Source organism: Durio zibethinus, chromosome 10 (assembly GCF_047325235.1).
Source record: "Durio zibethinus cultivar Kanyao isolate XHJ-2024 chromosome 10, ASM4732523v1, whole genome shotgun sequence".
NCBI lineage: Eukaryota > Viridiplantae > Streptophyta > Magnoliopsida > Malvales > Malvaceae > Durio > Durio zibethinus.
The window spans coordinates 18,673,164-18,692,040 of record NC_143171.1 but is presented as its reverse complement, the minus strand read 5'-3'; the positions used below and the strand labels follow the sequence as shown (position 1 = coordinate 18,692,040).

At 28.1% G+C, this 18,877-nt stretch overlaps 1 protein-coding gene across 1 annotated transcript; it reads left to right on the top strand.

Moving 5' to 3' along the window:
* Positions 1–12,628: 12,628 nt before the first annotated feature.
* Positions 12,629–18,430, top strand: LOC111292257 (chaperone protein dnaJ C76, chloroplastic-like). The gene is made up of 9 exons (XM_022884536.2): positions 12,629–12,965; positions 13,536–13,664; positions 13,746–13,875; positions 14,292–14,412; positions 15,329–15,410; positions 16,242–16,295; positions 16,379–16,417; positions 16,738–16,837; positions 18,081–18,430. The coding sequence occupies exons 1-9, from the start codon at positions 12,738–12,740 to the stop codon at positions 18,224–18,226; spliced, it is 1,029 nt and encodes a 342-aa protein (XP_022740271.2). The 5' UTR covers positions 12,629–12,737; the 3' UTR covers positions 18,227–18,430.
* Positions 18,431–18,877: the final 447 nt, after the last annotated feature.

Genomic DNA, 18,877 nt, shown 5'->3' with positions numbered 1-18,877 from the left:
AGAATTTTATTTTTTTAAGGTATTAAACTGACAGAAAGTATATAGTACATAGGTCATTTTGTATTTAACCATTTTTATATTAATGATAACTAACAAAATTCCTTCATTGTCCATAACATTTGATGAAATCTCTTTGTTGTTGTTTGTGGACGAGTGTCGACTAAGTAAATATTTATAGTAAATCTGTAGACAAATTATAGGTAGTTAAATATGTTACATGTTCATTTTAAAATACCTTCCATGCCAATAATAGTAAAGATTAATATTTTATAAATTAAAAGTAAGGTTTTTTTTTTCAACTTTCCAAACAAATCCATAAGATGAATTTTGTAGAGAATGCTAAACAGAGAAGTTGTCCATGCACTCCCCTAATTTTATTTTTTTTTTGCATTTTCTTAGTTTTTTTTTTCTATTTGTAACTTGTTTTTGTTTCTTTCACATGGCTCAATTTATTGGCTTTGCATGTGAATGAAAAAAAGGTAAAGAAAGAAAAGATCAATTGGACAAAGATTAATGAAAAGTTAGTAAAAGTTGGTAAAAACTAAACAATGGCAAAGAGAGTGCGAAGTAAAAAAGCAAAGAGAAAGCTGAGGTACCCACGTGGTACCCAGCTTTTGTATCATTTTTTTAATCTCTATCCATGCAATGAAAGTTGTAGATTTTGGATAGAGAAAAGACTAGTCAACAATCTTTTTCTTCTTTTTCCTATATCAATTCTTATCCATCTTTTTATCATTTGCTATATTATCTTTTCTATTTTTTCTTACCTACTGATACATACCCAAACATTTTGTCATTTCTCAACTAATTTCACTTCTCTTTCACGTTTTCTCTTTAGCATGATTATTTTCCTTTTCATTCTCTAAAAAAGAAATCTTTCTTTTTCTATCAAAATCAAGATTGAGATTGGGTCTTATTTTTTAACTTTGCTCTTTGAGCTTAACAGATTTTTTTCGATTATTCATTTTGTTTCTTTAGGTTTTTCTTCTTTTGTTGGCATTGTTGTTTACCATTCCTTTGCTTTTAGATGTTTTTGTTTAATTTGTAATAATTATAGTTATTTCTTTGGTTTTAAATTTGTTTTTTTGGAAAATTCAGGGTTGGTACTAACTGAGATGTTATATGTACTTTGAGTGAGATAGTTCCTATGATCTTTGATGTTTTGAAACTTAGTTTTTTTTATTAAAATTTTACTTAAAATGCCGAGTTTTTATACTAATTAATTGAAATTTATAGGTTTTAATGTACTATTGTAATTGTTAGCTCCCTACCATTGTTGGGTATATTGAGCAAATACCATTTTTTAAAGTAAAAATTCTTAATACAATGAATATACAGAAAGCTTTAAATATTTTTTCATATATAGAATTTACATGTTAAATTTCATTGTCTTTAAGTTTAAAATGCTAATTAAAGACGGTGAAAATTTTTCTTGCTATAATTGCAAAGTTTATAGAAAGGATTGGGATAATGGAAAAGCTGTTGAAGGAAAGAAGAATGAGTTGAATGCAAATGAGATGAGGCAGATCAGGAGGAGATTGAGGAACAGGATGGCTTTGTGATTTTACCCTTTTTTTTTTATTGGTTTGATTACACAAACTTTGTTAAACTTGGATTTTATCATTTTACAATCATCAATAGCCTTAAAAGAAGATAGATAGGTTTTGTAGCTTTTTCTATGGATGGGAAAAAGAAGATCAAGGATCACCAAAAAATAATTAGAAAATAATCCTTTTTGGCAACTAATATAACAAGACATAAACCAATAAAACTATGCAACATTTAGTGATAAAAAATCTTAGATTATGTTAAAGGTCTTAAAATAACTCTTCTTTTGAGTATTATTTTATTCAGGATATCCTAAAATTTCTCTTATAAAAGTCTTCATTACTATTTATAAAATAGCATGATAGCTACTTCCATCATAATTGGAATCTATGTGAGGTTTAGCACATTTTTATTACTAGATTTGGCTTTTTCTGTATTTGGAAATGGCTCAACCCTAGTACCTAAGCTCCAGTTACGTTAAGTTTTCCAAAGATGTATCATCCTTCTAATCTAGCTGTATGCCTTTTATTGGTTGCTTTTTTTTTTTTAATTCTGTCTTTTGCCATTTTGGTTGAACTACATTTAATTGCTACTAACTATTTTGCTAAAATGGGTTTCTATTATTATTACGCTAAGCGATGTGATATTTAGCATTATATTATTTTGATTGTTTTATACGTACCTATATTCTTTTATGGTAAATTGATATCTATGCCTTATTTGATTGGTTTGGAGTAATCTTGTTGCCTGTTTGAAACTCTATTATTGCTTGACCAAAAAAGAGAAAACTCTCATTATTGTTAATATTATCTTTTTTGATATTGCTAGAATTGACCAAATTTTTGTTTTTTATTCTTATTTTTTAATGTAGGCAGCATTGATTAAAGTACCTAATTTTTCTTGATTTAACCAATGGCAACTTTATGGATCAAATTTGTGTAAGGTAATATTTTAGTTAATTTTTTTAGACACATTCTATTGGTATTATACATTTAGTCTAAAGTTTATTTTATTTTATATGGTTATTTATGAAAATCTTTCTTGCTTTTCACCCAAATTTTAAAGATGAAATGTTATATGTATTAGGTGTAATAAATTTAAATTAATTAGGACTTACTTGACTCAATTCTAGAAACTTATTTGGATGATTTTGTGATTTTAGCCTTTTGAATATTTTACATGGCCTTCAAGGGCAAATTTCAAACCTATCAAGTTCTTGCATCCAATTGTTGGTAATTTAAGAACCTGGATTGCTTAAATTTGTGATGATAAAATTGCTTAGATATTAGAACAAGGATGCCTTACTCGGTTTGTCAAAAACCTTGGTGATTTTAGGCATTTTTAGCATTTTTTGTGTTTTTAGAGGGCAAAATTTTAAATTTGGTTAATTCTTATTGTAGACACTCATTTTTGTCCTAAGTATGATCAATTTTTCAATTCGAATCTTTTCAGGCTCGTCAGGCCTTGGAAGTGTTCAAGATTGAACTTTTTATGATTTCTTATTTTGTTTTGGCTTTGAGCCCAATAGTTGTTAATTGGATGCAGGCTTTAGGCCAAACCAATGTTTATTATTATTATTTTTTTTAATTTTTCTTTTCTTTTCTTTCTTTCATTCACATGTTGTTATTTAACAAGAAAACTAATAAAAAAAAAAGAAAGAAAAATCAAATCGAATTAGCTAAGGTTTGGTGCGTGCAAAATGGGCAAAAGGGGGTTTTGGGAACTATTTGTACAAAATCAAAAATCAAATCAAATGGGATTAAAGCCTAAAATCAATCGACCTTTGACCTCAATTCAATTAAAATCAAATTCGATGATTCAAGACTTAATTGAATCTGTAAACCTAAAAATTCTATTAAAAAGGCTATAAATCAAGCACAAACGAACATGCAAAAAAAAAAAAAACGTTTAGTTTTGATGGAGGGTTATTCTCTTCTGGGATTTTTTTTAGGTTTTTCTTTGTATGGAATGTTTGCTTTTTTTTTTTTGTTTGGGAAAGTTCCTTTTGTTTTTCAAAAATAGTTTCTGGGTTGGACATGTAAAGGTTTTTGAAAATAGGGTTTATGGAATTTTTGAGAACATTTTTGAATTTCTAGGTTTTTTTACAGATTACTTGAATTTCAAGGCAATTGCTTGAATTTTTCGATCACTATCAACCGGATTCTACGAATTTTGTTTGAAGATTCTGGTGTAGATTTTAGAAAGAAGATGAAGTAACAAAGGCTAGAGAGAAAAGGTTGAAGCATATTGAAGAAAAGGCTAGAATTTGACGTTTTATATCAAGCTAGAACGACGTTGTTTTTGTTAAGTCTCTAACCCGCTTAACCCACGTGTGATTTGTACTTCACCCATGGAACAACCCTACCCAAACGCAAGTAATTCCTTTTCTTTTTTCATTTTATTTTTTGTTTTCATTTTATATTATATTATTTTATATTATTATTATTATTGTTGTTATTATTATTATATTTTTTTCTTTTATTATTATTATTATTATTATTATTATTATTATTATTCTTGTTATTTATCTTTAACTATTATTTTACTCAATTTATACTATTATTACTATTATTATTTCTTAATTGCCTTTGTGAATTTCGTTTATTTATAAAAAAAAAATGACCAAAAAAAGTTTCTAAAATAAATTTATGGATCTTACTAAACTATTTAAGGAATTTTCATGAATTTAAATTTTATGAATTCTACCAAATTATTGGAGAATTTCATAAATCATTTTTATAAAAAAATTTTATTATTAATAAAATATTTTGTTTTTCATCCTACCAAATTGTTGAAGAATTTACATCTTAAATTAAATCTTCCAAATTTCTAAAAATGAATTTGTCTTATCAAACTATAAAGAGATCTGCATCAATGTAAATCTTATCAAACTATTGAAAGATTAATTTTATCAAACTATATGAGGATTTTACTAATTATTTTTTAATATAATATATTAATCTGATGATAGAGCCTTTTCAGAGTGGGACACTAGTTTTCATAAATACTCTTGAGGTAAGAAAATTATCTTAAATTACTACCAAACTATCAGAATAATTTTAAGATCAATTTTTAATATTTAATATTTTGGTAAATCATAAACATGGTTAAGGCTTGGATAATTTGAAATCAAATTGGTACATCATTTAGATGGGCGCTATGAGAGTGCTATAACCTTTTTTCATGAGTAACTGCACTCCTGAATGCAAAATCTGGTTTCATATATTAGAATATACTATTTAAAAATACTTAAGTTAATCTTGGGACTCCTCTTTACATGGGATAGATTCAGTCAGGTGACCAATCGCACTTAAACAAAAATGATTAGTAGTGAATCTTTTAATTTATGTCTAGCGGTAGGTCCATAGTTTATTCGTTATGACACTTATTTAAACATGTGGATGGCTTAAATTTTTTATATTAAATTTATACGAATTGTAGAACTATATGGTCATGCTTGGTTTGTTGTTAAACTTGGCAATTTTATCCATTTTCTGTACTTTTCATGACTTTCAAGGATAAATTTTCAAGCATATCAAGTTATGTCTCAATTAGACACATTGATAGTTTAAGTTTGTGATATTAAAGTTGTTCAAATGTTTGAACAAAATTGACTTAGTTTGTTGAAAACTCAATGATTTTAAGCTTATTAAACATTGCCCATGGCTTAAAATTGTTAATCTAACAAGTTTTTTACTCATTTAGGTACGTAGATAATTTAAATTTGTTGTATTAAACTTGCTCAAATGTTAAATAAGCTTGTGAGTTTTTTCACTATCATTATTAGTTATTAAACTGATTATTGGTTGAGCTCAATGAAGTTTGTTTCTATATATGGTTGAGGTTTTGCATTTTTTTTAGTAATTATTTTTGTTATTTTTTAAAATTTGATTCATATTTTTAAAAAGAGGGAATCATTGCAACCAAGGTTTTTTTTTGTCTAATTATCAAATATTTTTAGGTGAAATTTGATTTATATTTTTAGAAATAGGAACTTGCTTCATTTAAGGTTCAAAATTACATATGTAACTTTTAATTGTTTGTGATACTTTTTATGTTTCTTACTTTAAATAGGTAAGCCAATTATCAAAGTTGGAAGGTTCATGAGTTATCAAAAACTCTTCATATATGTCAATTTTTTTTCTATTAGGGTAAATTTAATTAACAGGTATGACATTTAATTTTTACTCATGTCAACCCATTATGAAAATTTTTATTATTTGATTATTTTTTCAATGCCTCTTCCAAGCAACCAGTGGATAACACATTTAGGCTTATGAATAATTTAAATATGTTGTCTTAAATTTTAAAAAGAGATTAGAGAAATAATTAGATTAATCAGTTTTTAAGAGACATCGGAGAAATATTCAACCAAAATAGAAATAATAAACTTTTAAACTAGCACAGTTTTTTTTTTTTTTCATTTAGCTACATGGATAATTTAAAATTGTAAAATTATTGAAAAAGTATGCTCCATTGCTTGGATTATCATAATAGTGTGTGGTTTTAGCTTTTTTTTAGCACTTTTTATGCCTTGTAATGTAAAATTTCAAACTTGCCCAATTTATTGCTATTTAGGCATATAGATATCTCAACTTTATGATATAAAAATGGCTAAAATGCTAGAATAAAGGTTACTTAATTGGTTTGTTAGAAAACTTGATAATTTTAGTTTTTTTAAGCATTTTCCTTTTTGTAAAGGGAAAAAATTTGAATTTGTCCAGTTTTTGAGTATATAGGCACATTGATTACTTAAATTTGTGATATTAAAGTTACTGAAATATTTAAAAAAATGTTTATATGCTTGATTTGTCAAAGAACTTGGTGATTTTAGGCTTTTTGAGTATTTTTCTTGCTTTTAAAAAAAACGTTTTTATAGTTCTTGCTCATTTAAAAATATAAATTTTTAATTTGTGATGTTAAATTTTCTCAAATGATAAATTATGTTGTCTTACATGCTTTGTCATAAAACTTTGTGATTTTAGCCTTTTTTTGCACTTTTAATGCCAGGTCATATTTAAAACTTACCTAATTCTTACATCATTTAGGCACATGGACAAGTAAGGTTTGGTACATTATAATTGCTCAATGCTAGAACAAAACTATGTTGCTTGGTTTGTTAAATAACTTAATGATTTTAGGCTTTCTAAGTGTTTTCCATGCCTTTAAAAGATAAACTTTTGAACCAACCCAATTGATGCTCATTTAGGAACATAGATTACTTAAATTTATGATGTTAAACTTGCTTAAATATTAAAACTAAGCTACCTTTCATGGTTTGTCAAAAAAAGAAAAAGGTGATTTTAGATAGTTTTAGCATTTTTCATAGAAAGAGCAAACTTTTGAACTTGACTAGTTCTTACTTATCTAAGTACATGGATAGCTTAAATTTTTTATGTCAAATTTGCCTAAATGGTAGAACTATGTTGTCTTACTTGATTTATTAATAAACTTGGGTGAATTTATCCCTTTTTTGAACTTTTCATGACTATGAAGATTAAATTCTCGAGCATATGTAATTGTTCCTCATTTAGGCATATTGATAGCTTAGGTTTGTTATATTAATGTTGCTCAAATATTAGAACAAATCTCACTTACTTGGTTTGTCGAATAACTTTGTGATTTAGACTTTTTAAGCATTTCTTATGCCTTAAAATTATAAACAAAGTTCTTTTTTCATTAAGGCATGAAGATAACTTAAACTTGATAAATTAAACTTACTCAAATGTTAAATAAGGTTGTGAGGTTTTTTTTTCTTTTTTTTTTCATTACTATTCTTAGCATTATTAGTTATTGAAATTGATTATTGGTTGAATTGTAGGAAGAATTTTTATTGATTGAGTTTGGTAAGATGAGATTCTGCATTTTTCTATTATTATTTTTGTTCTTTTTTTTTTTTTTTGTCAAATTTGATGTATAAATGGATTTCTTTCCTACACTTTCATGACTTTCAAGGGTAAATTTTTAAGCATCTCCAGTTATTCTTCATTTTTAAACATGTGCTATTTTTGTATTTTTTATATTAATTATTTTTGTTCCTCAATTGTAATTATTAATGCCATCTAAATGTGTTTAGATCTTTCATGACTAGATAAAAATTTTATCACATTGAATCTCTGATGTTTTGAATATAAAAATTGTCAAATTGACTTTGTTGTTAATACAATTATAATGCATTTTGATTGATTAGGACTCAAACCCTAAAGATAAAAATTGTTGAATTGATTTTATTGTTAAAAAGATAAATGGGCTGTTGTCATTGTTTTGAACTTTGCCTAGACGATTGCATTATAATTGACTGTATTATAGTTTTCTTGCAGTTTTAAGGTTTATTGTTTTAACAAGCATTTTTGTTACAACAAAAATACCAAAAAACACTAACAAAAATACCAAAAGACACTTCAATGTCTCACAACAAAGATTTTAGCTGTTAAAATGTATAATGGGAATATAAGGCGTTAAAATGTATAATGGGAATATAAGGCTTGCTTAATTTATTAAGCAATTAACGAACGATTCAAGGAATTCTATATTAACTTTTTTTCTTAAACATGTTGAACATAATTAATGTTTGCTATTCTATCAATCTTGACTTCAATCTAAATTTTTTTTTTATGTATATTGTATATATCCTACAACTTGTAGTACTATATATTATAGACAAAAATTGTAAAAGGTCATATACATTAAAAAAATGTAAATTGATTTACTTTTTTAATACATTTGTATATATTATATATTTTTAAAGCATCAATATTTTTATTTCCTCAGCTTAGTGCGAGTTGGACGCTAGTTTATATGATTATCACATGTTTATATAAAATTAATAAATAATTAATTTTTTAAAATATATCATAAATAAACACATATCAATCTTTTAAATGTACTTGTGAATTAAGTGGTTAATATTGAAAATCTTGAACCTCCTTTAAAATAAATAATAGATTGAATCTTGAAATGAAAAAAATTTAATAAACCTTAAAATGAACATTTAATCATTAAAATATACTATTACTTATAACATAATTAGTATACATAAAAAAAAAAAGTGCAATTTTGTTATTTAAAAATATTGCACATTTGATATATAATCTTTAAATGAATATTTTTGCTTTTATATCTAAATATTTATGTTTTTTTTTTCTATTTTCAAAACAAAAATAAATAACAAAATTACAAATCAAATAAAACCTAAAATTTTTTAAAAAATGAAAAAGATTAATAATCAATTTGGAATGGCTATCAAGCTTGATTTTGAAAAGGCTTATGATAAACTCGAATGGAAATGTTTTTAGTACAATCTTGCAAAGATATGGTTTTCCCCATAGATGGATGGATTATATTAGGTATTGTGTTAGCAATGTCAAACATCGCAATCTTGTTAATCTTAAATTGTCCTTCCCTGTCTGGCCTTATAAAGGATTAGGCAAGGGCATCGTTTATCTCAATTTCCTTTCATTTTATGTTTTGAAATCTTAGTAGGTGTTTAGCTTAGCTTATGGAAAAACTTATTTATTGAAAAATAGAAATTAGATGTTTGGTTCTTCAAATTTTAACTTATGTGAAAGTAAATTTGAGTTTTTAGGTGATGTTATAAATCAAAACTTTTAGAAGTGTTAATTGTAATAACAAGTATTCAATAAAAACTTTTTATATTCTCACTTTACTCTTCAATAATTCAAAAAATTATAAAGAAAATTAATTATTTTACATTATTTTTTTATTTTGTCCATTTTCCTATTAAATTCATTTGTTTTTTTTATTATAATTAACAAAAATATCTCTTTCATTTTATTTATTTTTTTCCTAAAAATTTGTGATTTAATTTAATAAAATTGATTAATTAATTATTTATTTATTAAAAAATACAAAAATGCCATCAAATAATATTTTCAATATTCTGCAGCACTCCTAAACTAAATTTGTCAGATGCTATTCTAGCTTTGGTTTTTTTTTTTTTTTTTTTTATAGTTTTTATACTCTTCTGTCCCCCTTTTTTTTTTAGAATCTCCCAAAATTATGTCATTTTTTTAAACATTTAAAACTATTTTTTTTATATTTTAAAATTATTTTAATGATTTTTTTCTTTTTGACATTAAAAATCATGAAACTTTAATTTTAGAAAAAAATTTAAAATTTAATATTAAATATATTTAAATTAAAATTATTTTCTTAAATTCCATAAAAATTAATATATGACAAATATTTTGGAATGAAAGGAATAATATTTTTAGAATGAAACATTCTCTTAATAAGAATACTGTTTTTTTCAAACAGCTTAAGATTCATCCTCTCCTTTTACAACTTCTAGATTTTTCCCTTTTATCTCTTTTATCATGATTGTTTTACCTTTCTTAAAGCTCCTCAATCAAATTGCAATAATTCACAATTCATTCTTAATCATCACTACCAACCATGCTTTTATTAACTATTTTCATTTGACATTTTCATAGAGCAAGAGATAAATATTTAGGTTTAACTATTATTTTAGGTAGAGTCAATAAACAAAACTTTGCTGATATTATGAATAAAGCTAAAAAAATCTTGGTATAATCACCTTCTTTCTTATGCAAGAAAAGTCACTCTTATCAATTCTATTTTATAAGTTATACTTGTTTATTACATGTCTATTTTCAAAATTTAATTAATTAATATCAAGAAATTACAACAACTGGATGCAAATTTCCTTTGGAATCACACTTCTAATTAGAAAAGAACACATCTAGTTAGTTGAGAGAGACTGTTACTTTTCCCAAATTTGTTGGAGGATTACGGATTAAAGATCTTCAATTTTTTCTTTGTAAAAAATAAAAAATAAAACTTTTCTATTAAACTTACCTTTGGATTTATTTTCAAACACATAACCTCAACTGTCCTTTTCTGCCTTAGAATAAAATTTAACAAATTGATTGCATGCCTAGAGACACATTTTTTTCTATGGTTTTTAGGACATGATAGGTTTCCTACATGTTAATGGCGTTTTTAGGTGGAGATGAACTGGTTAGTGAGCTAAGTTGGTGAGGAATTGTAGCAAGAAAAAACGGTTACATGAGTGCTAGAATTTATTTTTCGAGATACGTCGGACGCTCAAATTAGTTAAATGTTTTAAGAATTTTTGAAGGAAAAAAATAAGTTGCACAAAGTATGAAAGAAGATTTAAGATAAAACATTTAAAATGTGTACCTAATAAATTTTTTTTTATCTTATATAAGAGAGATAATAGGCGGTAACATGATTAAAGTCAGTGATATAGATGATGAAAATTTAATGTGGAGCTCAAGGAGAGTGCATGTGAATAAACATGGGTTGCATTTAATGATTTTAAACAAATTACAGATAAGTTGAAAATAAATTAATCTAAGATGACATACTAATTGTTAGAAAATTTAAGAAAAACAAAAATAATAAAAAAAATATGACTTTGAGGTGTGAAGAACATTATTTTAAAAGTAATTATGCTTAAAGGATACAACTAAGTTTTAAAAAACTTTCCAAATCAGAAGTATCAAAATTGATAGATAAAAAAATCTATTTATAATAAATGAATAATCACAAAACAAATAAATTTAAAAAATTATAATATTTTGTATAGTCATATTTTTTTATTTAAATAAATTTTATTTAAACAATTATCTTGTTTAGATATATTTATTTGAACCATCATATTTTTTTCTATTCAAATATATTTATTCAGAATAAAAATAATATTTTAGTAATATTTCAAAATATATAAATAATAGATTTAAAATTAAATTTATTTACTAAACAAGTCAAAGTATCTATTTTAACTTTAAAAATTATCTGACCTTTTAAAAAAAATTTTAATAAGCTTAAATGATTTAACTCACTCCAACAATTAATTCAATTATTTAAATAATATAAATAATATATTTTAAATTATAAATAAATAATATTTTTATTTGACGTGAGATATATCACATTTTAAATTATTAACATTAATGTAATATTACTGAAGATAATTGAATGAATTATCATTGTGAACGAAGAAGTTTTAATCGACGAGCAACTCAAAGACAAATTTGATGAGGAGTTTGGACATAAATTTTTTTCAATAATAACATGACAATAAATCGTGTATCGATTTATCGAACGTGGAAGTTGAGCGTCTAGGCGTAACAGTACTACTCTTCTTTGTACTGGAAAGATTATTACTCATTCAAATCTATGCCAGCTTAATAATTCTTATGTTAATATGTTTTCCTATTGCCCCATTTTCAAACCTATTTTGTCTATTTGTTTAGTAGTTGGAATCCTCTGACTGGACATCTCACCCTTTCCTTAGGATATGGAGCAAAAACTCCTTTCCAAGCCTAGAGAACATATTCACCTATGCCATATACCACTATTTTCTCTTTCACTTCAAGATATCTTCACCATTTTCACTTCTTTTAGAAGAATGGTGCATCAACCCCATCCCCATCTGCAACCCATCTTTGGTGACTGTTTAATCCTCACTTCATCTTTTGTACAAGTGAAAGTGTATCTTTGCAAAAGTAGAAAATTAAATCATCAACCATTTAATCTAGATTATCTGTAATGGAAATTTAACTCAAAAAATCAAAAGCTCCAAATATCTAATATTTTGCCAGTTTTTGTTTTCACTCAATTAAGAAACAAATCAACAGAAAAAGAAATGCGGTATTGTATTTTGTCTTGATATAAGTAGAAGAATCAAAATTGAACAGTGCTACATGGATCGATCCTTAAAAACTTTCCCCCACCGAAAAAATGAAAAAGATTGGAAAGTCAAAAAATATGGGTGAAGAAGTGCGGCCAAGAAAGCGACGCCAGTACAGACAGGGAAGGGGTTGCTTGGACTCCGAATTGGAGTGTGAGTGTGGGATTGATGGGAGGCAACAATTATCCACAAGCTGACACGTGCTATTCTTTCTCTGTAGATTAAACTCAGCCGCCTTTAGATTCTTGTAAACCAAATGGCTGTCCTTTTGCCATCTCAGCATTTCGCCCTTCTACGCCCGAATTTCCCCCTCTTCAAAATTTTCTCAATTTTCCCAATAATCCAAAAAAATCTAATAATAATTAAAAATCTGTTTTTTCAGTTTTTCTTCCTCTTTGTTTTTCTGTCTCTGTTTCTATTTTGAACACCCAAAAAGCAAAAGGACATTTTAAAAAGAAAAAAAATAAAATAAAGAAATTTGCATGCATCAATGGCTCAGCTACTCTCTCCTGTATGTACAGATGCTCTCAAACTCTATAACCCATCTTTAAATATGTGCAAAAGAAGCTCTTGTAAGGCCACGGCTAAAGCTGGAACTTCTTGGAGCTTGTTGGGTCATGGTGGTAAAAGGAGAGGTTGTGGCAGAGTCAAGGTTACAACAGGGGATTCTGCTTCCACTGATTCTCTTGCCGATGATTATTATGCCGTTCTTGGACTGGTAATGCTTGTCAAGTTTCATCTCACTTCTACTATTTATTTTATGATAAAATGTATGAAAAAGAAAAAATTGAAGTGTGAGTGCTGCAACTATTTGGATTGGTGTAGTTCATTTCTGTGATTTGGTGTAAACAAAAAATCAGGCTGTCTTTTCTCAGCAATTTATATCTTCTGTCTACTCTATTAGTGTTCAAACTTTGGATTTGAGGTTGCTGCTTGTTTCCTTTATGAGAGTTAGTATAGGTTCTCGATGATATGGGCGTGTTAATGCCCTCAATGAACAACTCTTTTGGTAATTTCTTGACGTTCATTTTTATATTTGTAATTCTTGGTTGTTTGTTTCAAATTCATTGATTTGTTGGGAGTGAATCTGATGGTTAAAGTACTTGGTTAGAAGGAAGGATTAACATTAATGGATAGTGATAAAAGTTTTATGTTTGTAATTGATCTAGCTGAATGGATATTCATCATAGCTATTTGGAATCTTCTGTACGATATATATTTATCTAGTCAAGGTAATTAGTCTGTTATATGATTCAGTAATCTAATTTTGATTAGCCTGTTTTCTTAGCTTCCGTATGCCACACCAGAGGAGATAAAAAAGGCGTATTATAATTGCATGAAGGCTTGCCATCCAGACTTGAGTGGCAATGATCCAGAGACTACAAATTTCTGCATGTTCATTAATGAGGTCTATGGGGTGTGTTACCATTTAGAACAAACTTATGTATAATATAAATATTTATCTATCCACTGCTATAATAGGACTATCTCAGTGCAGATTCTTAGTGACCCTGTACAGCGCATGGTTTATGATGAAATTCATGGGTATGCATTGACTGCAATCAATCCTTTCATGGATGATTCCGCCCCAAAGGATCATGTATTTGTTGATGAGTTTAGTTGCATAGGTACGAGTTTGCACTGCTAGGTTTTATTTGGTCGACATTCTTAATCAGTTCTTTGTTAATGTTTATTAATTTATAGCCCAAATGTCTTAGATCATCCCCTGGTACATAGAATGATCATGATCTCCCTTGAATTTCTGAGTTGCATCTAAAAATTTTGGCCTTTCCAAATGGTTATTGATTATACATAAAGAATTGGAGATTCATTATTTAATGTACCAAATTTTGGTCAACTTTTATTGAGGTATATCTTGCTTAGTTACAACCTGTATAGAGGTCACCATAATATGAGCAGATGTGCTGTTAAGATACTGTTTGATAAAATTCCACTTTAATTTTGATATATTTTTTTTAAATCTCTATATGGAAATTAAAAATGTAGCTGAATACATACTGCTTGCTAATTTTCATCACTGCAGGCTGCAAAAATTGTGCCAATGTGGCCTCAGATGTGTTTAGCATTGAGGAAGACTTTGGACGAGCCAGAGTACATAGTCAATGTGGGAATCCTGAATTAGTTCAACAAGCCATAGACAGTTGGTAGGTTTTATTTTCTTCTGGGTATATATCATCATTAGATCATAATAATGCTAAATCATCCATTTTCTGTTAAGTACGCTGAATATCATCACATGGATTGCACCCAAAAGAAAATTAGTTACATGGAAATGCTCTTTGCTTTTATTCCCTTCAGCTTTATCTTGTTGGTGACTTCTGTTATATCTTATCAGTGGTACCATTCTTAACTTGCATAGTAGCTGTCAAGTGGATACACTTTTTTTGTTGACTTTACTAACAATTTATCCTGCTCCTTCTTTTTTATTGATCTTATAAGTAGGCAAATGGTTAGCTTAGCAAGAGAAACTTTTTTGTAGTTCGATGTTCATATGAAGAATAAAGAAAATAGTTGAAGTCATGCTAGAGGTTATGATGAACACAAAGCCTCCACCCTGAAATTTGATATTATTACATGGGAATCCTTGTGAAGCTTTGCATTAGGAAATTTCAGACCTCAGCTTGAAATTTTGTCTGAATTATTACATCGTTTCCATAAATTTTAACAGATCAGATATGCAAAGGAAGAAATTTTGGAAAGATAAAGTTTCAAACTATGATTTCTGCTTCTGTTCTACTTCCTTTTCTGTTATGGTGGATGAGAACATTTCCTCTCATTGATTAAATCAGTAATGTATTCTGCCATAAATCTTTCTAGTCCTGGTCAACGTAGTCTAACAGTCATATAAGTAGTGCTCAGCTTTAGTTTAACATGGTTAAATACAATCAATTATGATAGCAATTAATTAAAACATTTCTGTAATACTAAAATTTGACGCAGCATTGTTTCAGGAAAACTGTTAGCTATTTGTAGCAGAACAGATCTTGATATCATATGTTGCTTGTAGTAAAGTTGAAGGGATTACATGATTGCTGATCAACATTGTCTTGTGTCATTCAGCCCAGTAGATTGCATTCATTGGACTTCTGCAGCACAATTATCCTTGCTTGAAGATGAAATGCGCAGAGTAGAAAGAATGAATGTAAGAAACGCAATTTCTCTATGGTTCTTTTCTCCAAGTTCATATTATGAAAAATCAACCTTGACAGGAAATAAGCATGTTGAACTGCTTAGCCTTCTTAAAATCCGTTAAATAGTTTCTGGGTTTAGAAATCTTAATTAGGAGATTATTGATCAAATATTTGTCGAATTGATCAATGATGGTTTTAAACATTGAGTTTATGGAAGAATTTTTTTTTTTGGGGGGGGGGGGGAAGGGGGGAATTGGACATGGTTTCTGTTTCTCTTAATTCCCACTTTTCTAGTGTTCTTGCATCTCTTCTCTCAACATCCAAGCCAGTTGCATCTATTAAATTTTTTATTTAAACTTAAACTAAGTATCTGAAATGCAAATTGAGTTTCCTTTCTTTCATGTTAGAAAATCATACTATTTATTGGCTATGTCTTGGTCAAGACTAAAAGAGGAAAGAATCCTTCTTGACAATAAGCAGGGGTAGGGGACAAGAAAAAAGAGTTAAGGAAAGCTAACATTTTCCTATTCATTCTGAAACAAGTGTAATTATGTGATGAAACCAATGGTTGCTGCAATGGAAATTTTAGTATCCCCTTAATCTTTGAATTTGATTGAATGGTTTTTCACATCATGTTATATGAACTTCACCATAATGTCAAACACATGCCCCTTTTTGTTGGTAAATTTACCTTTTTTTAATTTGTATTGTTAAATGTGCCAACATTTTTCACAGCGAAACAAAAATAAAATGTGTTTAGTCTTTCAGTGATACATTCGTTAATCTATTATGGCTTGTTTCTTTGATTGCTAAAACTTTGGCCTTTTGGAATGGATAATCAGGTTGCATTGATGCTTTCAGGAATGGGGTCTGCATCAGCGGATGTATTCAGAATGGTAAAAGTGCTACTTAAATTTTTGGGTGATACCTCCCCTGGTTTAATGCTTTCTTAGACAATTAATCTCAAATTGTTTGGCAGGCAAATTCTCGATGGGAAAAGAGGCAGGCAAAAGTTTTGGTAGGAATTCTTATCATTTGAATATTCTCATATAAATCCTGGTTCAATCTTTCTTGTGGTTGGCCATTAAATTTTTTATTTTTTATTTATATTAACTTTAATTTAAAAGCAGGTCACCAAAAAATTTCACTCCAAGATATGAACTATGATGACGGTGAATGTAGATTTAATTACCTGTATATTAGGACCAAATCTAGTTGCTACCATGCTTTTAGAGTGAAGGGCTTCAAGAGACGCTGGAGATTCTATATAAATTAATATCTGTATTAAAGGCTAAATGAAAAGAGACTGGAACTTTTTTTTTCTCATCCCTTTTTCAGGAACAAGCTAAAATAAGGGTGATGCGGCAGAATGATTCTGGTAAAACCGACTCATACTGGAGCAACCTTTGGGGGAAGCCAAAAGAATACAAGAAATCAGGTGAGAGGAATTTGATAATTGCTAATAAGTTGTTGTGGTCAAGTGATTTTTTGCCTAGATTCTTGTTGATTGTTGTTATTTTTTACTGTTGCTTTAACTTAAGATTTACTGATGCTTCTGCGAACAAATTTCAGAATCTCTGACATTTTTGGAGTTTGTTTTATATATATGTTATAAGAATAACCCGATGTTTTTACTGCTTGCTGGGACCAGAATTTGACCTTTTTTCCAGAAGTTTATGGGTATCTTTTGATTTTATTTTGACAACTTATCCATTAGTTATCATACTGTTTCTTTAACCAAACAAAAGGGCATTATCTAAGAACGTAAAAGACACTCTAATTACAAGTTTATTAAATTGAAGTTTATGGAGGTAAGTGGGACAGCCATTGAAGCTTTCTGTTCCATTTCAGTGTTTATCCGGGCCAATTAAAACGGTGCACTTAGATTAATAAGTCAATAGCACTAACTCATGATTTCCATTGGAACTAGTTTTTGCATAATTTTGGATTCATTCAATAATATTCTGGTGTTATAGGTAGTGTTCTCTGTCTATGCCAGTTGATACATCAAAAACGTCTTGCAGATCCTTTCTTATTGTCTCCAAGATGCCTTTGTATTTGATGATTCTTAGGCAAGCAGGACTTTGGCTTATTGAATATGATGATTGCTGGTGATATATTCAGGATAAGAAATTTAGGAATGTATAGTAGGTGACAACAAGACATAATGTATAGTAGGTGACAACAAGACATGCAAAATTAATTCAATGCTTAACTTAGTTAGTTCATGCAGCCACTCTTAAGAGGTAGCATTCAACAAGTTTAGAATTCAAATCCTAACTCCTGTAACTCTTTCTCTTATCCCTAGATTGCGGCTTTCTTTGTACAAAAAAAAAAAAAAAAAAAAAAACTATTTTTTGTAACCCTAATTTGCAGTAGATTATTTCCAAGCGTTATCCTGTCACAAGTTTTATGTTTAACTGATTGCTGAAAATTTCTTCTACATTAATTGCAAATGCAAATTTTATGTATAACCTAAGCTGATTGGAGCTGAACAGTTGTCAGTAGAAATTAGCAGTAATGGAGAATGGAAGTGACTTTATTATTGCAGTTTTTACTAACTTTTATTTTGCATTTTGTAATTAATGCATGCTAAATCAGGTGTGCAGTATAATCTGATTATGTGAGAAATGATGCCTTAGGGTGAAATTAAGTTAAATGAAGGTGATTTGTTGTTGCAGAGGAGGAAGTGGAAGAGAAAGCAGGAAGGGCTGCAGCAGCTGCGCGAAGATGGAGGGAATATTCAAGGAGGGGTGTGGATAAGCCTCCCACCTTTAAACTTCCGGAGGCAGTCTCCAACAGAGAAAATTCGATTGACCACTACTAATTATTTGCCATACCATTTTATATTCTTAAAATCAAAATCAAATGCAATCACTTTGTCTACATGCAGGGGGTTTCCATTGAATTTATTCCTAGTCTCATGTACAACAAATCCATATGAATCTTTCCACTTTGTATATCAACATTAATTAATCTACACTGCAAGAGACCAATAAATGAGAAAAAAGATGTATGCAATGAGTTGTAAGCTTCTTCCTTGCTCATATATATATATATATATATATATATATATTTGCACTAGGAAGATAGTTGTGATCCGGGCATAGGGGGATTGCTGTTGCTAGGGCGTGAGTGGCTAATCGAATGCCATCTGTCCACGGTGTGGATTCGGGGTTTTTAGCCGAGTTAGCTTATATTTAGGTGGAACGAGTTTTGGGTCTTCTCGTAGCGGGGGTGGCTACGTTGAGAGATAATAGATGAAAATTTTTAGATAAAGTTTGTAAAATATTTTATTAAAAATTATTAAATAAAAAATTAAAATTGATAAATTTAAAGTTTAATTATATTAATTATGTAAAATTTAAAAATATTTTAATAAATTTTGATATATATTTTTAGATTGATATTTTTAATAAAAATTTTAATAGAATTTTTATTATAAAATAAATATCAATTAAATTTAAATTATGAATGA